This window comes from Fistularia commersonii, chromosome 10 (genome assembly GCF_037954325.1).
Source record: "Fistularia commersonii isolate RoL2024-O1a breed Wild chromosome 10, RoL_Fcom_v1.0, whole genome shotgun sequence".
In the NCBI taxonomy this organism is placed as follows: Eukaryota; Metazoa; Chordata; class Actinopteri; order Syngnathiformes; family Fistulariidae; genus Fistularia; species Fistularia commersonii.
Window position 1 is genome coordinate 17,057,027 of NC_141293.1, and position 19,290 is coordinate 17,076,316.

The following is a 19,290-nucleotide window of genomic DNA, read 5'->3' on the forward strand; positions in this document are numbered from 1 at the left end:
GACGGAGGTTTCCATTTTTGTGGTTGAATGACCACTTTTGTCTCTTTCAGGAGGACATTTAAATTCTGCTCTATGTGCTACATTAAGCCTCCAAGTGGTGAGATGTTCCACAGAGATCAAACTGGAGATTCTAAAAACAAAACCTCTAAGCAGCGGTGAAACTCCGATGTTCTTTCACAACTGAGAGCACAATGTGATGAATATTCCTCAAAGTTTATATTGTTTGCACTTGAAAATGAAAAAAAAAAAAAACAACAACACAAATGAACGCTAGAAAAGCTGCACTTTTAAAAGGTTTAATGTTGGTCAACAAGATTTAAAAAACAAAAAAAAAAAAAAGCAAGCATATTTCATTCATTAACTTTTTTTTTTAAATTATTTTTCAAGAGTTCAAATCCATCCATCGATTATCTATCGCACTCAGGGGCGCGAGCCTCTATCCCGGCTATCATTGCGCGAGAGGCGGGTCGCCGGTCGATCGCACAGCAACATATAGACATAAAACCTTTCACTGTCTTTCACACATTTGGGCAATTTTTCCAAAGTTTTTTTTCCAACTCGCCTGCATATTTTTGGACTGTGGGAGGAAAGTGAACAACCTGGCGGAAACCCACGTGGACACAGTGAGAACATGCAAGCTGAAAAGGCCCCAAAATTGGGAATCGAACCGGGGTATTTCGTACTGTGGAAACGCCAACTTCCGCGCCGCCGCGCCGCCCTAGTTCAGATACACAGGACAAAAATAAAATAAAAATTCACTTGAAAATGTTGGTTGTAACAGAACACCATTTCGCATTTGCTTTTTTATTCATTTCTATCCTCCACAGATTTTTTTTTTCAAATCATAAAACCAATTGAGTACTTTTCCAACACACAGGAGTGTAAAAATGACCAAAGAATGACCAAAATAATGTCAGAAAATATCCTATTAATTTTCAAGTACTGTATTGGAGTTCTCCAAATGTCATGCCATATTGCGTTAATTTTCCAGTTCGTTTTTTGTCAGTATTGTAGATCAAAGTGAATTTCTTATGTAATCTTGAAAATAATATACATAAATAAATATTGGGGGAAAAAAAAATGGGTGCACCTCTTAGGAGGATAGAAATGAATCTCAAATGCTGAAAAAAATTAAATAGCAAGGCTTAAAAAAAAAAAAAAAAAGTATTTCAACAGTCACATTCAGATTGACCTGGGCTGACTCTTATCACAGCAGCCATGACTCCCATTTATCAATAAAACCACTGGGAGTTCCGATTGTCAGAGCAAAAAGGCAATGATTCATCAATCTTTGAGCTTGGTTACTTAAGGCCGTGTGGACACTTTTTCTTTTTTCCATGTACTTCTCAATACTGGTGCATATCATCAAACCTAAGTGCTAATAATGGCTTACTGTACCATATATCTGACTCTTAATGACTTCAATACAATGCTGAACTTTTTACATCAAAGCACATGTAGCTTTTTCGGGGGGGTCATTAAAGAGGATTCCAATTTTTTGACCTCTCCTGTGATTTTGTTATGACCTAATAGTTTCATTTCATAAAAAAATAAAATAAAAAAAATAAAAAATAAAAAAAAAAAGTGATGTGAGACTTTTCACAGTGTCCAGCAGGTTTGGGAGATCAAACCTTTTCGAGAGGCAGCATGTTTGATTTCCTGATCAAAACAGCTGAAAGCAAAGCTGCGGCCTTCCATTGCTCAGGATGTCAAGATATTTGCATAGATACACTTTCTGTGCGTCTGTGTGGGGGAAAAAAAAAAAACAAAACTGTAAACAGTAGAAACCCTCCTCTGGGAGAAGATGTGGCAAGTGACAGAGGGTTATGGAACTCCGGAGTCTTCCTTGTTGATCAGGTGTCATCATAAACAGGAAGTCAACTCGACAACAACAAACATGAGACTATAACAACACGTCCCGAGCGGAAACAGAACAACATGCTTGATTTTCTGTTTCAATCAGACACTGACTGACTGAATAAAGTCCCCAAAAGAAACCCGCTCACGTTTCCCTCTTTGGGACGAAGCGGAAAACATTTTCAACTCAATAGTGGGATTTTTTTTTTTTTTGACTGGGTTCAATTCTTTCCGAGCCAAATATTTTTTCTGGATTCCTTCTTTAGTGAATTGTTGTTTTAATGTTATGGTAACTTTCTAGCAAAGGTTACCATTGGTGGTCATTTTTACCCCGGCATGGAATAACTCTGTTTAAACATCGGATTCCTTTTTTTTTTTTTTTTTTTTTTAATACCAAATAAAGGTATTTCTTGCAGGGCTTTTTTTGCAAAAAAAAAAAAAAAAAAAAAAAAAAAAAATCACAACACCATTTATCCATTTATAGCCCCCTTTTAGAGGCTTAAAATAAGTAAAAGTTGTCAAGAAAAGTATGGAACACTGACACTAGATTGGAATCGAAAATGATGTGTTTTCCCACTGTTTGATTGTGGTATGAAGATTCCGGAGTTGAACAGCTAATGGTAATAGTTAGCATTCGTCTCTTACAGTCCTAGAAAGTGTGTGTTACGTTCTGACACAAACGACTCCAAGATACATTATATGAAAGGTGCGTTATATGGAAGCCCAATTTCTTGAAATTGTTTTAAGTACTTCCTAACTCATTTGTATATTAATCGAGGGCAAATTGTTCTGGGTATTTGTGCTTTCATTTGATATCCTGTGGCCGTTAAAAGGTTGAAAGAAAGGAAAAATGATAAATAAAGAGTAAATAAAATATAGCAGGATTATGACACTTTTGTCTGATCCCCATCAGCTATTCTGCTCACTCAATAGATTGAACTTACTCGGAAAAACGTCTGAGGGTTTGCAGTTCGGGGCTGCTAAATGAGGACAAAAAAAAAAAAAAAAACGCAATGAAACCACTTTGTTTAAGCAAAGGTACTCTGTCGCTTCAGGAACGACAAGATCAGACCCCCCTCCCCCCTCAAAAATACTAAATTGCATTATTTCTGTCGGTTCTTAAGACGGAAATTAAGTTTTCTGACGTCTCTGTGATGAACAGCTGTTCAAAAAAAAAAAAAAAAAAAAAGGAATGACAAGCATCCGGACTCTCCACCGTGGCCACGAGAACCTCTCTCGTGGAAGGTGAGAATCGGGTATTTAGAAGACGAGCACCTTCCAGCCGGCGTGGGCAAAAGAGCAGCCGAAGAAGAGGCACTCCACAGCTTGGTCCAGCAGCCAGTCGAACACCACCTCCCTCATGCCGGAGCCGATGGTGACCCGCAGCTTGATGCTGCCGCCCTCGCTCAGGTTGTTGTTGTTGTTGCTGAGGGGGAACAGACTCACCAGCTCCATGTCAAAGGTCACTGCTGAGCCCACGGCGATGCCAGGGAGCTGGTTGGTCATCTCTTTGCCGTTAACAAACACGGCGCCTGAGGAGAGCGAAAAGTAAAGCGCGAATCATCAAATAAATGGGGATAAAAATAACAAGACAAATGCGATTAAAACAGCTAGATATCACACACATATATATATATATACACGGGACTGTCTCAGAAAATTAGAATATTGTGATGAAGTTCCTTATCTTCTGTAATGCAATTAAAAAAAGAAAAATTACTTTTCCATGATGTTTTTCTTATATTTTGAGGTAGGATTGTTGAGTTTTGTTAAGATGTAAGCCATAATCAGCAATATTAAAATAATAAAAGGCTTGCAATAGTTCAGTCGATTTGTAACGAATCCAGAATGTATGACATTTTTGTTTTTGTAATTGCATTACAGAAGATAAAAAACTTTATCGCAATATTCAAATTTTTTGAGACAGTCCTGCATATATATATATGTATATATATATGTATTTGATGACACACTTGGACTACATAATTAATAGATTAGAAAAGCTCTAGAAAAGGTTAGTCCATTTCGAATAATAAACATAATAATTAAACCACGATAACTGAACTGGAATTTTGAAGTGAATACATCTGCTCTGTAGTTCCGAAAATTCACTAAAATATCACTTTGTTAGACTTACTGAGTACAACGGAAACTTTAAAAATATCCGGTCTGCTCGGATACTCATCATTATTGCCCCTCTACTTTCGGCTGCAGAGACGCACCAGTCTTTCCACATTACTAGAGGACAGAATAGCAGCTCTTATTTTCTTAATGTGGTCTGAGAGTGAGGCAGGTCCTTCACAGGCTCGAGTGGTTGAAGGTGTTGAAAGAGATTCGCGTGCAAGAGTCTTTAATTTTTTGATAACAGTTCCAATGGGCACTGATACATGTCAACTTTGGATGCTGATTTGTAATGGTGCGCTCTAGTTTGTCGTTAGTTTGCCTGGAAAGCGGCGTCCCTCTCGCACTGCTGAAGAGTCAGCTGACGGAGCCGTCCTGTTTCTTTCACATCAATCGGATGCTTTGCTATCAGGTGCGACGCCGGCGAAGAATTACCACGGTGATCATTAAATTCAGCTTTGCAAAGCACCAAGAAAACTGAAGTCTTTTCTGAAGAGTCCTGCAAAAACTTCCTTAAGTAAAATCTGGAGTTTGGCATCACTTAGGTAGAAAAAATTAGCTTACTTCAGTTATGGCCATGTATTCATCATACATTCAATAATTGTATGAATGGAATTTTCATTTAAAAGAGCCCTTTCCAAACAACTGAGGACACAAAATCATCCTGCTGAAGCACATAAAAGAAATATCTAATTCCAGCAGTAAAGATGCAGCTCTGGCAACCCTGCTAACAGAGTTTAAACCAACATTACAACTGGCAAAACAATGACAAGAAAATAGGACAAGGCGTGTCTCGCCGTTCATTTTTACAAATACATTTGTGAGTTGTGAAGAGATGCCACGGCATTTTATGTCGCAAAATATGAGTTTCTCACAGCAGGAAGCCGAACAAGATAATACGGCATTTAGAGCCTGCAGATCCTGAACACAGAGAAAAGCAAATACCTTTTTTTTTTTCCAAATAAAACAAATAACTCCGCTTTCTCACACACACACGACACATTTGCTACACTAAAGAGGCATCTAAACCTGCAAATGCTCAATTTGCCTCCTAGAAAAATGGCCTACATAGTTGCTAAGTACAGAAAGTGAAACACTTTCTGAGGAAGTAGCACAAATACTACACTGATCTTGACAGGTTTGCAACCATGATTGATGAAACTGCAGACAAAAAAATAAACTGTCGGCTTTTTTTCTGCCAAATAATAAGGGAGGCGCATACGAGACATGTCTAAAGACAGATAGCAACAGCTTCATGACAAAATTAGAGGCAGCTGTTTGGCCCTGCAGGTGGATGAAGCAACTGCCTGTAACAAAGAATGTCGATTTATATCATATGTCAAGTTCGCCGATGCTGACGCCTCGGAGGATTTGCTTTTCGGGAAACGTGAAAGACAGAGCCGATCGCTCGCCGCACTACCGTTCTCACAATATGAGAGGACTACATGGCGAATCTGCACGGCGCCGGGGAAACAATAAGGGCTGCGAGCGTTCGTCAGACACGTTTCTCCGAATGTGCAGTGGACACGATGTATGATAAACCGAGAAGTGACAGTGTCTAAACAGCTGAGTCCCATGCTATGTAAATTAATGCCTGCTATCACTGCTGGTGAAAAAGACCCGTTCTGGATTTGCGTAGCTCTCTGAGGAAATAGTACCCGCCCACACAGCTGTTTTGTTTTTTCCTAGCTAGACCCAACAGCTGTCATGTGATAACGGTTTATACAGGGTGTCAAACTGCGGGGAGAAACCAGAATCTTCTTGAAAAAACCTGCTCACAAGTTTAACAACAACTCTCTCAGGAAACTTTAATAGCTCGATTAAATTTGGGGAAAACTCAGTGAAGCACAACACACCTTTCACAGCAGGCATTAAAAAATCCCATCATTCACAAGAAAGGTAGCAATGTGAGGGAAATGCGTGGCAGGGGATAATATAGACTCATTTGAGAGCTTGAAATTATCCAGTGAGGACAACATGCTGCAAAACACAGTAATCCCATGTATCAAAAGACACATCTCTGCACTACAAAAACATATCCAGAGATTTTTCCCTGTGCAGGATACGACTGAAAGTGAACCCCTCAGTTCAGTGCCTGCAACAAACTTCAGCACTGTAGAAGAGGAAAAAATATTTATGCAGCTACTGATTCAGCAGAGGCTGCCGTTTAACTCAAAGACATTGGTTGCGTTCAGATTACAGAGAGTGGAAAGAGTAGAAATGACTACAAACTGCCGGGCAGAAGAGCCGTGACAATACCGTCTTCTTTTGCCACATCATATTTGTGTGTGAGAGGAAACTGCAGAGAAGCCTATCAAGACAAAGTACACATCAAATTTGGACACTAAAAATTAACTAAGGGTGGCAGTCTCACTAGCTGTAGCTTCAATTTAAGAAATTCTGCAGCAAAACGCAAGCCCATCATTAGCTCAATTGTGCAGCAGCACTGTCATTACCAGAAGAAGCAGATATATTAGAGGGTGTTACGTTGAATTAACAATAGGATTACCGTATTTTCCGCACTATGAGGCGCACCTAAAAGCCTTTGAATTTCTCATAAACCGACAGTGTGCCTTATAATCCAATGCACCTTGTACATATATCAATCTTGGGGGTGTCAGGGGGCGTCGCTGAAGTAGCTGCAGTAAAAACAGTAAATGGGAATTCCAGTCCCACAGCTTTTGTGTGTATAAAGACCCAAAAATGGCACCTTTCCCGAGACACGCTTACAACGCAGAGTTCAAACTCTAGGCGATCGGTCACGCAATAGAACACAGGAATAGAGCAGCAGCGAGAGAATTCAAAATTAATGAATCAATGGTACGGAAGTGGAGGAGGCGACAAGATGACCTGCGTCGAGTAAAGAAGACTAAACAGAGTTTCCGAGAAAACAAAGCGAGACGGCCGCAGTTGGAGGATAAACTGGAACAGTGTGTTGTTGATAAGAGAGCGGCAAGTAGAAGCGTCTCTACTGTCACTATTCGAATGACGGCAACAGCGCAAGCAAGCGACATGAACATCAGTGAATTTAGAGGCGGTCATTCTTGGTGCTTTCGTTTTATGAAAACGCTTTGAACTGTGACAAATGGAGTTGGAAATAAATTGTTTTCAACGAAGGCGATGCAAATACCGGTAAGAGCTACTGTTACATACAGTATCGTATTGTGAATGCACTAACTTTTTTTTGGAGTGAACGGAGTTGTCAGAACGTTGGTTTATATTCCATTAATGAAGTTTAACTGACTTATCTGAGTGTTTTTTTTTAATTTCCTGCGCAGTTTCATCTAGTGGATGCATAACGCAACCCCAGCCACTACAGTAGTTTCTATTCTATGCGCCTTATAATACGGAGCGCCCTATATAGGAAAACTGTTTTAAAACAGGCCATTCATTGAAGGTGCGCCTTATAATCTGACGCGCCTTATAGTGCAGAAAATACGGTCATGTTTTTTTACTGTGTCAACTGAAAAATGATCTGAAAACACAATCATTCTACCCGCTCTAGTTGTGAAATGGGAAAATAAATGCACTTAAATGGATAGGAAAACAAGAATAATAAGTCAAATCAATTAATGCAGATTGTCGAAAACAAGTAAAAATACTTGGATGCTTTCTTTTGTGTTATTCATTCTTGTGTTGTTGAATCTACTCTTCGATATAATTTGTATGTCCTGTTTGGTTTTTCCTTATTTATCGTGAAGTCTGAACTGTTTTCTGTGGCAAAAACAAACAATCATTGTCTGTATACCATTGGTGGAGATGCAGACAGCCTGGTCCCTCTGGAGAGACTCTGCCCCTCTGTCACAGTCCACGCAAACGCCTAGACTATCCCGCTGATCCATTGGACCGGCGGCAGAGATCCTGCATAGGCACACAAATCATTATCAGTTTTGGATAAAAATGTAAAAGTAAATATTTCTGACATTTGAAGCTTAAAAACTGCAAGTATAATTTCCTTTATTCTTACTTGAAGGTAAGGGTCTGTCCACAGAAATAGGTGGGGGCATTGGAGTAGAGCACAGGGCATCGGGATTGAGATGAGTCATTGCGCAGCGTCATGTTTCTTCTACTGCTTAAAATGTAGCCCTCAGTACCAGGACACCACTCTGTCACACACACACACACACACACACACACACAACTCATTAACAAAGTTGGTGTTTGCATAGAAATGATGACTGTCATCCAAACGAAGATAGATAGACTGACAAAAAAAGTTCAGACCAAGCAAATTAAAAAAAACCTTTATTCTGCCCGTTGGAAAGAGATTAACAACAAGAATGTTTGATCCAAGTGAAGACCACCAAAAAGCCATGCGGGCCACACGGGTCAGCAGATCCTATACCTACCGTGCGGAGCCAGCGTTGTGTATCCTGTCTGTGGGATGCTCCAGGGGCTCCATTCTGTACGACCCTCCCCACGTGCACACACCCTGAACAAGTAGTCTGTGTGAGGGTCCACATGGAGAACCAGGAAGTCAGAGTCCCGACCAATATAGGCGTCCTCATACTGGCCTCCCCCACTGCCAGACCGCCGGTACTGCAGCCGGTAATCTACGGCGGCAAAGTCCTCATCCACCTGATCAACGGATATAGTACAACTCCTAAGATTAATGATTGTCACATTGTCATGACATATTTACCTTGAAGCATATTATTTTATCACTTCTGTGCTTTAGTACTACAGTACTTTATTTTGACCTCCATTTTTAATCATAATGGAAAGCACTTAAAGCAACCCTCTGATTAATGTTTATTATGACTCATAGATGAGTGACAGCTAACCTTACACCAGCGAACAAGAATGCTGCCCGGTCGCTCCTGGAGCTCCTCGATCTGGACTGGTGGGTGGGAGGAGACGGAGCCGTGGCGAGGCACCCGTTCCCTCAGGAGTCCAAGCAGCGAGTCGTCAAGCTGAGCAGAAACGCAAGGGACGTCCACTAGCGCCGGTACCTCTGGTAGACTGGTAAGCCGATGAGAAATAAGAGGGTTACCGAGCAGCGGCTCATGAAAGGCTTCGATTTGAGAGCTCTCGCTAGAGCGCCTCTAGCCTACCTGTCCAGCTGGATATGCAAAGCCTTCTTCGTGAAACTGCCGAGTTTGTCCTCCTTTTCCCCGAGACCACAACGCAGAGCAGCTTCCCCTGCGGAGAGATGAACTTTCACGTCACACACAACCCAAACACTGTTTCGGAGACATCGGGAAGAAGCCCCGCTGCTAAAATACATCCAGGCAAGGACTTTGTGAGACGAACAAAGGATGTTTTGTTGAACCCAACACAGGAGGGATGTGGAGAGGGAAATAAAAAGGGGTGGGGGGGCAGAGAGAGACAGAGACACCTTCACAAGTATTGGTTATTGATTGCTGTAATTTTTAAGAATTTGTAAGTTCTACAGTAGTATAAGAATGTCATTTTCAATAGCAAGTAAATGGCTAAAAAAGCTATTCTTCAATGTCTGAAAACCAAAAAAAGGGACTTAATCACAAATGGTTTCACAAAAAGGTAAAACTTGAAGAAATCTTGAATTATACATATTCATATCGAACGACACATGATGCCTCCGGTTCCGGCTTCATTGATTGAGTCATTAGGAACTGGGTAATTACAAAAGTGGAAATTTGGGGAAAACCATTGAATATTACCTGTGAATTCAAGACTTGGAACAATCAGCAACCGAATAGCTTTATAATTACTGAGGAATATAAATCATCAAATAATAAGCATGAGAAATTATGAAATATGACTGTATGTGCACAGAGACCCACCCTCTCTCAGCAGCTCATCCGCCTGGCTCACCCCATGCTCGATGAGGCTTTGGCAGTCATCCAGTGGTTTAATGCTGTCTGTCTCGATACTGTCCACCTCGGCCAGCAGGGCATTCAGTCGCTCTGTCAGCAGCAGACTCACAGCTGCCTGCAACTCTGCAAAGTGCCTCCGGAGGACCTCCCGAGCCTGACCTGAGCTGCCCCTGACCTTGGGAGCCAGAGAACAAAGATTATAACGGAGATCGGACTTCATTTTTCTCACTGCCTTTTTAATCCTTAATCTTAGCTTGCTGACGGACCGGTGAATCCGTGACAGAATCTCAAAGAGCGTTTTTTATCTTCATCAGATATCAAGGTGCTCCTCCTCAATTGAATTGTTCAAACTGCTGCCATACAGCGATGTATTGTAATGCAGAGTATCCACCAAAAGAGGGCGCTCTCTCCAGAGCTCCGCTGATGCACTGCAAAGGTTCTGTGAAGCACCAGCTCCATTGAGATACAACCACTGATAGAAAAGTGTCAAGCCTCCAAACACCCCTAAAAGCTCACCAAACGTTCAGCGCCTCAAAGGTGAAGCCATCCTCACCTGTAAAACTTGATGTTGCCATCTACATTAGTTTTGCTAGGCACCTATTTGCTGAATAGGAGTTTTCTGTGTTTTCATAGAAATAGGAGTTTTCATCACTACCGCTACTATACTTGCAAGAGGCTCGTCAGGAAGCGAACTGTTTTCTGTTCCTCTTTGCAAAGTAGGCCGCTCACGCATACACACAGATAATGTACGATATTACAATGTGTAGCTAGCGAAAGCGATACGGCAGGAAGCGGAAGGCCGATTGACAACTGCGGTACTGATAAAGCTGGGGACGGAACAAAAAACACACTGGGATTTGAACAGAATACAGTCCGACCTCCTCTTATCATGCAAGGTGAACGGAGGACATTTTCCGTTGGAAACAACTCATCATTTCCTGATGACAATCTGTCCAACAAAACGGACCTGGGATCAAAATTTTGGGCCCCGTCAACCTAAAAATAGAACATCAGACAGTTTCAGCTAATGTTTGGGCTTGTTTGATAGATGCTGCAGTGATACTATTGTCCAGGATAACAAAAACAGTGTGCAGTCTTCTCCATTATTTACTTAGTTTTAGGGTGTGTAAATGTGCCTGTGAAGCTTCTATGATTCCTAAACTCTGATTCTGTGAATTTTACCATGCTGTGGGATTGGAGGTCATGTAAGAGACCCCACTACATACTTGATGACAGAGAATGTATGACAAACCAGCTGAGAAAGAGAAAGGGGAGGCACAAAAATCCGAGCAATTACTGTGGCCAATGTAATAATATTCTGCAGGGAAAATGTGTTCAACCAATCACTAAGATTTCATGCAAAAATGTCATTTTTTAATCGTTTTTGTTTTTCAGACATCAACTCAAGATCTAAACATTTCTGACTGTGGACCCATATTTTCCCAGTTTCTACAAGTCATACCAACTTATAGTTCCATGCAAGCTGAAGAAAAGATTATCTTAATATTAAAAATTACTTTTGACTCCTGGGTTTTTAGATATATTAAAAGGGTCTCTTAAGTGCCTACCTTTAGCTTTTCTAAGAGAAATATCTCATTTTAACCGTTTTCAGTTCAAATTATTTCTTCAAGGGGAATCCGTTCTTGTTCAGAGGCCTTGAGAATCTGTCCTCTCCATCTCTTCAATCAAAAGTCAACAAGTAGCATTCTCTCCTGCCTGCCACAGAAATGAGTGTTTGGATGTGCTTGTATTGTTAATGTGTTTGAAACCAATGCATTCATGGCAGAATTCTGGTTGATTCTGTTCTACAAATATTAAATGATATCTTAAAATGTGTTGTTTTTTTAAAGCAGAGTCTGGCCTTCTCTGCTATGAGGCCGCCTCTGAGGCCAATACAACAGGAAACAGCAGCATTGTTTACTGCAAGCAGCTGGACGGGGAAATTAGACAGCGGGAGGAAGGATAAGATAGCTGAGACAGAATATGCTGTCCTGAGAGCACATACAATCAGCCAATAAGTAAATCATATCAAATTTACTGCTCTGTCATTTCAAATTGTCGACTGAACAAGACTGAACAAGAGATAAACCTGTGTAAGTTTAAGTCGAACAGGATCGTTTCCCAAAATAGGACTGCAAACAAGAATGTAATCAGGAAGAATTTAGCGCTATCCCACCAATCATGACAAACTTGTGTGAGGGCATTTGCAGAAATGATCAAAATTTCATAGGCTGGATCCAAGTGTCAATCCACTGATACGAAAATTACTTTTACTTACAACCATAAACAAATTTAAAAGTGGTAAGTCAACCATTGATTTTTCCCCAAAGGATTGCTCAGTATGTAGAAAGATGGTCTAATTTAAAAGGTCACTGGTTTGATCTCCTGCTTAAGAGGCTGTTTTGAAAATACTCACCCTCTAATTACTTCTAATGCTTCATTATCAGTGTATGAACATGTGTGACAGTGTAGGTTGACGCCTTATGTAGCCCCCAATTTAGTGCTGTGAATGTGTTAGTGATATTGTTGTAAAGTGGTCTCTAAATAACATAAGACCATTTAAAAAACTGATATAAATTGAACTTGGTAAATGGGATCAATCCAAAGTCAATTCAAATCACCACCACAACAGTCTGCAGCTTGAAAAAAAAAAAAAATTGGTGGACAAGCAGAATGATTTCTATATGAACATCTGGAAAGCCACAAAAGACCCGGATTGGCCTCGACATATTCATACCACAAGAATATATTCTCAAACCACAAGTTCAATGTACAGCAGCTCCAGTGCAACCACAAATGAAAAACATAATGCAGGAATATTAACGTTGATGACCTTCATTGTTGATTATCATTAATGGACCAACCATAATACTCACAAACAGCAGACAAAGATAATGTGAGATAACCTCCAAATTCTGGTTTATCTTTATTTTCACTAGAGTATGAACAAATACAATGTACGACTTCAACAGATCTGAACTAAGTTCCATACAGACACTGATCCAGGTAAGACCCAGGGTGGATGTCGATCTCTACGGGATGAAGGGTTACACAATTATTTGAGACTATCAGAAAATCTATGCTGAAAATTATGGTGACTTCAAATTTCTTAGACCACATTCCTTTACACCACAACAACACATTGTATTGCCAATGAAATCCAAAGTCTCTGTATATTAGATATTGGAGTGATATGGTTTCACACAAACTTCATGGTTGTGGTCACTCATTCAAGACACTGAACCCCTAACCGCTCCACTGGCGCTGATGGACGCAGGCTATTGCTCACGGTTCATCCATGATGGGTTAATTGCAGAGAACGCAGGGATTAATAAAGGCTAAATTATTATGGTTATTATTAGTCTGTCTCCCGAGTATTTAAAATTCAGTGGAGGTTTGGAAATTCTTGAAGCGTAATTTATAAATCCTATATGGGTGCTGAGGATGTGGTACCTGTTTCTGGGCTTGGTTGAGGCCATTCAGGCGCTGCTGGAGTTCACTGCGATAGTTCTGGGCTGCCTCGATGCTTTCTTTCGCCTCCTGCAGCAGCATGTCCACTTCCACAGACATCCTTGTACCTCCTGATGCAAGCACACAGGGCAGAACGGAAATGCCAATCGGTTATAATTGACAGTTGCTGTTTTTTTTAATGAAAATTTTAATCATCATCTGGGTTCTGCATTTTATTAAGTGACTTGTCTACCATTCCTTGGTTTGCCGAAAAAAAAAAAAATATATAAAAATGACAAGCAATATCAGGGCATAGATTTGAGAGATCCCATGGAGGGTGAAACATTAAATTGGGTCACATCATGAGTGAAATGTGAGCTGAAGCTTCAGCTTAACTTTTTCCTCAATAAGAGGATAATCAAATCACCACAGTGGGACTGTTTTACAATAAAAACAGACAGTAATTTAGGCATGCCAACCACGAGTCTTACTCATCTGCATCCTGCACTGCACAATATAACGGTAACTAAGTAAGCTGTTTGACAGAGGATGTGTGTCAACATGGAAACCACTTCCCACCAGACAGCAATCAACAACGAAGCTCTTACAGAAATTCAGCTGCAAACAGCGATCGAGCAGAATATTGACCAACTAGCAGATTATAAATGAGCCTAAGATAAAGGATCGTGTATCGCAACATTTTCCTCGTGCTATTTTTCAGTTTCATCAAATGAGGGACAATTACATATCAATATTTAATTACAGCTGGTGAGGGCATCAAACAAGATGGCTGAAAGCATCGCTCTGGGCTCCAGGAAATTTCTGTCTGTTAGCTGGTTTATGGAAAAAGTTGGGAAGGGATTTTCCGAAATATTTTTCCAATGAAGCCTCTGGGCCCTGGGGAGAACCCAGTATGTCAGCGTGATCCAAATGTATTCATTTATATCTACCCACCAGCTGACCATTGTCATTACCTCACTGGGTAGCCAAAAACCTTTACTGTGTCAAGTCTGTATCACTGTATATGAATTGTAGTCATTCCAATCAATAATAATGTATGAGCTGTACAAATACAGCCTAATGGACCTCATGCCAATAATGGTATTTCTGATAATGGCATTTAAGGATTTAAAAAAAAAGCACAGGTATATATGCGCTGATATTCTTTCAAGATATCAAATAAGTACTATGAGGGAAGTGTACAAAAAACTTTATATCATGTTTTCTGATGAAAAAACATGATATATGAGGATTTAAACATTTTGACACTGAAAATAAATACTAGTCATCGTCAGTATTCTGGTTTTGTTAGATGTCCTGAAACCAATGTCCCACCCATATTGATGTCCAGACAAATGCCAGACAAATACATACACTGTATAATACTTTATCAAATATATAGTGTATAAAATGTCAATTTTTCACATTTGTAACCACTTAAAACTACACTACATCAGAATCATCCATCCATCTTCTGCCGCCTATCGTGCAGTCAGGGTCGCAGGGGATGCTGGAGCCTATTCCAGCTGTCATCAGGCGAAAAGCAGGATACACCCTGGACTAAATATACAGCATAAATTATATCTCAGATTCCATACAGTATTATAAAAAGTTACTAGACGTGTAGATGTGGTGATAAAGTGTCAAACTATGGTGATCCCAGAGCAAACAGTGAACCCTCTCTGATTGCCCAGTTAGATAAACTAAATATAATAGACCGAGTTTGACGATGCTTTCCTGTGACCTGCTATCTATTAACATAGATACCTATAATAATGTAATTGTTGTTCTACGCTTTGGTTATTTTGGCTGCATGTTAATGTTTTACAACGTTTGAGCTGAGGGAAACTGATAGCACAGAACAAAGTTACATCAACAAGTCTGATGTTAGAAAAACAGCATTAACGTCAGAGTGAACGTCACTGCAGTCAGAGACTACATACTGTGATTTAGCTCCAAATGGTATGACATGCACACCTCAAGAAAACTTCATGATCGAGATAAAAATCATTCAAATAAAAAGTAAAAAAAAAACATTTAAAAAATAAATTTCAATGATTTTATTACACCAATATCAAGGTATATGAGCCGAGTGAATTACCAAAAGAACTGAAGTTAAAATGAATGTTTGGTGTAACAATCAACCACCTTAATGACACAATTCCCATTGAAGCGAAGATGGGTGAATTAGAATATGAGTCAGTTATGAACTATTCCTATTTTGCATGCCATTTCTCATGTCAATAAGAAAATAACAGGCTTCCATTAAAACCGTTGCTACTCTGATATAAAAACAAACACTTGGTTAAAAATTGTGCAAATTGATTTATTCACTTTGGATTTTTTTCATGTGGAAGTCTTTTCTCTCATGCCTGCCTTTCTTTTGATGCTTAATGGTCTGTGATGTACACAGAAAACTTGTACACAAACAACTGGAAGTAATATAAAAAGGACACTGTGATAATTGGGTTATTTTGGCATCAATTGTGAATCACGTTGAAAAGAACCATTGATATTATCTGACAGCAAAACCATTGTTACCGACTTGTACTAGTGGTCGGTGATGCCACATGAATAATGCCAATGAATAATGTGAACGTGTATTAATTTATGCTCTCTCAGCTGACACTTCTTCTTAGAGCCTATACCACAATCAGCCTCTTTTCTGTGGTTTCATTTCCTGAGTAGCATCTAAAGAGGAACTTAACGAAGAGACTTCATCACTTGCAGCATGTGGTTGAGATGGATTTCTTACATTTCTTAACATGGGGTCTCAGCTCAGGTTCAGGAGACCTTCGGGCGTTCTTGAGGCTAGTAAGATGCATGTAAAGGCCTCTGGATGCTTAGCTATGTGATCATTTTCACAATTCACACACATTTTGTTTCCTTCTGCTTAAACAGCCTCAAGACGTATGCATTGCAGACAGTCTCAGAGACATAGCAGCACACACTGGAACTGAATACTTGACAACAGCCTCTTCAGTTACTGGGTAACAAATATGCATAAACAGAGCAGGTCTGTTGAGGAGAAAAAAACAAAACTATGGACACCACAGTTTGTTATTAAAAGTTAAAATTGCATTTAGGAAAAACATGTTCACTAAGCATTTTTAACATTATAAATTTATCTTATTTGAATACATCTATTTTTCAATAAACGGTTGCATTGTTGAGTCTTTGTCAGATCTATTTTGAAATTTCATCGCTACTTTATTTGCACAATAACAGTAATTATTCTCAATAAGTCATCACTTCACTTTTGGTTCTGAAAAAACTTGGATGAAACATTCCCTTTTCTACCCGTGAGCTCCACACTTTGTATACTTTGTTGAAAAGAGCAGTGCTTCTGAACTGATATTTTTATCTCCTCTTAGCTACAAAAGCATCTTCTGAGACAGGAAGTGATCTAGAGTTGCATTTTTAGAGATGGATTTGCATTTTGTGATGGGTCAAACGATATTTTAGGCAATGCATGCTCTTAATTGAAGGACACACACATTGATACGGGGGTACTAATAAGCAGAAGTATTCAGGAATGCACTCTCATAGTGACATCAACAACACCCACAATTAACAATGATCCCTTCTCTCAAACTCATTTAATCCTCCGAGTCCAGCCACTGTACATATTTTTTCTGAATAAACCTCTAAAAAGAGCTCTTGTCCTCTCTTGCTCTTTAATACTGCAGTTTATAATGCCTTCACTCCAAAATCTGTTTGGGACGACAGCGAACACAGGGCACATTGCCAAGCCCACATTTAGCCACTAGTCCTACATGATGAAATCTATAATACCAGTAAGGGTGCAACAAACGTACAGCACTCCCCGGTACGTTTTCTCTTGTTTCATGATTCAAGAGTAAACAAGCAGGCAGATAATAGTAGGCAGTGTGTTTTCTGAGTATTTAGGTCAACCTGCATGGGAAGATGACCTGCCATCTGACAGGCAGTGCACTGTGTATGAAGTGTGTTTCCGAACAATGTGCATGCAAGTCATGGCAAGATAGGAAAGCATGCTGGGAATATTGCATAAGGTGGGAAAGCTGGGAATATTAGGTCACCCAATTTGCATGTGGAGAATTCAAATCAATGTGTGAAAGCTGTGAATGATGCATGTCCACTGCAATTTAACTTTTCTTTAACACCTAATTCTGAATCTCTTCATCATCACCCCTAGTTTGCAAGGCATTTTTCAACACAATTATTTTCAAATTGTTATTTTCAAATTGCAGTTTGTAACAAAGATTAAATCAAATACTACAAGCATTGGTTAGGTGGTGATTAATTCTTTGTCTTAATTTGTCAGTTAAGTTTTTAAATTAATGTTTTTATATCTATTCCTAATGTAATCAAAATAAGGAGCGACTATATTATAAATCATAAGTTTAATGATGTCTACTGATACATCTGCAAATATCTATTGTTTAGGTTTTGACAACTGCAGCCACACAAATATGGAAAATTTGCTTTTTAAGTTTAGTGATTCCATTTAATTTACAGTGCAAGAGTAAATTTGACAAATATCTATGGACAAATAGTCATACATGAATAAAGTTAGGGATGAAAAAAGAAGTCATCACATAAGTTTCATAAAACCCTTATTAGAACCAATACGTTTCTTACAGCGTTCATTGATCAATATGTAATAGTAAGCAAGGGAAATTATCACAGCTTAAGTATGTTAGGTGTGTCTTAGGTGCCTTTTTTTACAAGTGTTTTTAGATTTTTCTGTTTTCTTGTTCTTACAGACAATTGTAAAAGGAGCTGCAACATAAACCTTTAAAACTCATACATTTACATATTTATTTTTTTGACATTTAAGAGCCAGAATGACAAGAAAACATCTCAGTATGGATAAGAGCTGCAAGCATTTTAAACAGCTGAATGCATCTCGACAAACTCTGACTAACAAGAACGTTATGGAAGGAATTCAGTCGCAAACCATAGTTATTATTATTAGTCTGGCCACTGACATGACAACACCAGACATGTCTTCACTAGCTCACAGAGTCCATATTTTCTTTTCAATCTTCAAGTATTTCCCCTTCACCCGCTGCCACAATTAAATATTCCAGAAAAGAGTAAAATTGAAAAAAAAAAAAAAAATAGCGAAAGAGTCAGGCTGCAGATTTGCTTATATTCGAGAGTTCAACTGTGTCACAGAGGGCTTACTTGGAAAACCAGTCAGGGTCTGACTGCAGAACTGTTTGAAAATATCTCACTTCTATTTTGTTGGACCCTCAGATCTTGACATTAGATGATGAAAACAACGAAGATCCACGGATATTAGCTAAAGACGAAACAAGCGTACAAAACTGCCCACCATAACAACGTCCTTGTGCAAGTCAACCTAAAAAAATATCTCGCCCTCCATTCGGGTGCACTTTAATTGAGGATGTTGAGACGCAAACTAGCACACACACACACACACAAAAATAATAATAATAACAATATTAGTTGTAAATAAAGTTGTCGATAAAAGTGATTGGGTTAAAAATTCTCCAATGATCAAAACTGACTCCACAAAAACCTTGCAGTTTACCGTTAAGTTGGTCTCTTGGAACCGGAGGGAAAGCTATATTTTAGCTAGTGGCCATAAGATAATGACACTCGGACATGCTTCGACGAGCAAGTTTAACGGCCTAAAGTAACAGTTAACACGCAACATGACACGCCTTGATTCTTCGAGGACTCATTCAAACGCTTACCCGTTTCAGTGCTTTTTGTCGGTCATTTCTTCACCAAAGTTTTGAAACAATTCGAGAGTGCTAACTCACACTGCCGTTAAATAGACCGAAATGTTGCACATCTAAAATACACTTCCGAGACTCAAGAGCAGCGGCCAATCATAGATAATATATTTTGATTGACAAGAACTTCAGCCAATCGACTTGAGATAAATCGCCCCCGCAGTTTAGAACGGGTTTGATAGGAACTGACTTCTTTCCAATACGAGGTTTATGATTAATAGTCAAAAGTTTGCTGAATTTCATTTATACCCGAAATCTTTCAATGTGAAATATAAAGGATTTGGTAAATTCCATGGAACTGATAATAAATGGCC

At 39.4% G+C, this 19,290-nt stretch overlaps 1 protein-coding gene across 2 annotated transcripts; it reads right to left on the reverse strand.

The window, feature by feature from the left end:
* Positions 1–280: 280 nt before the first annotated feature.
* On the reverse strand, positions 281–19,035 carry crlf3 (cytokine receptor-like factor 3). Of its 2 annotated transcripts, none has more exons than XM_086154084.1 (9): positions 18,935–19,035; positions 13,230–13,357; positions 9,744–9,951; positions 9,033–9,120; positions 8,768–8,940; positions 8,328–8,423; positions 7,946–8,084; positions 7,727–7,839; positions 281–3,389 (listed from the first exon to the last, which is right to left on the reverse strand). In XM_086154084.1, exons 2-9 carry the CDS (start codon positions 13,344–13,346, stop codon positions 3,118–3,120), a joined length of 1,206 nt encoding a protein of 401 aa, XP_086010210.1. In that variant the 5' UTR covers positions 13,347–13,357; positions 18,935–19,035; the 3' UTR covers positions 281–3,117. The 2 variants fall into 2 exon arrangements, with proteins under 2 accessions (XP_086010210.1, XP_086010209.1); XM_086154083.1 differs by having other exon boundaries at positions 8,328–8,556; positions 8,763–8,940.
* Positions 19,036–19,290: the final 255 nt, after the last annotated feature.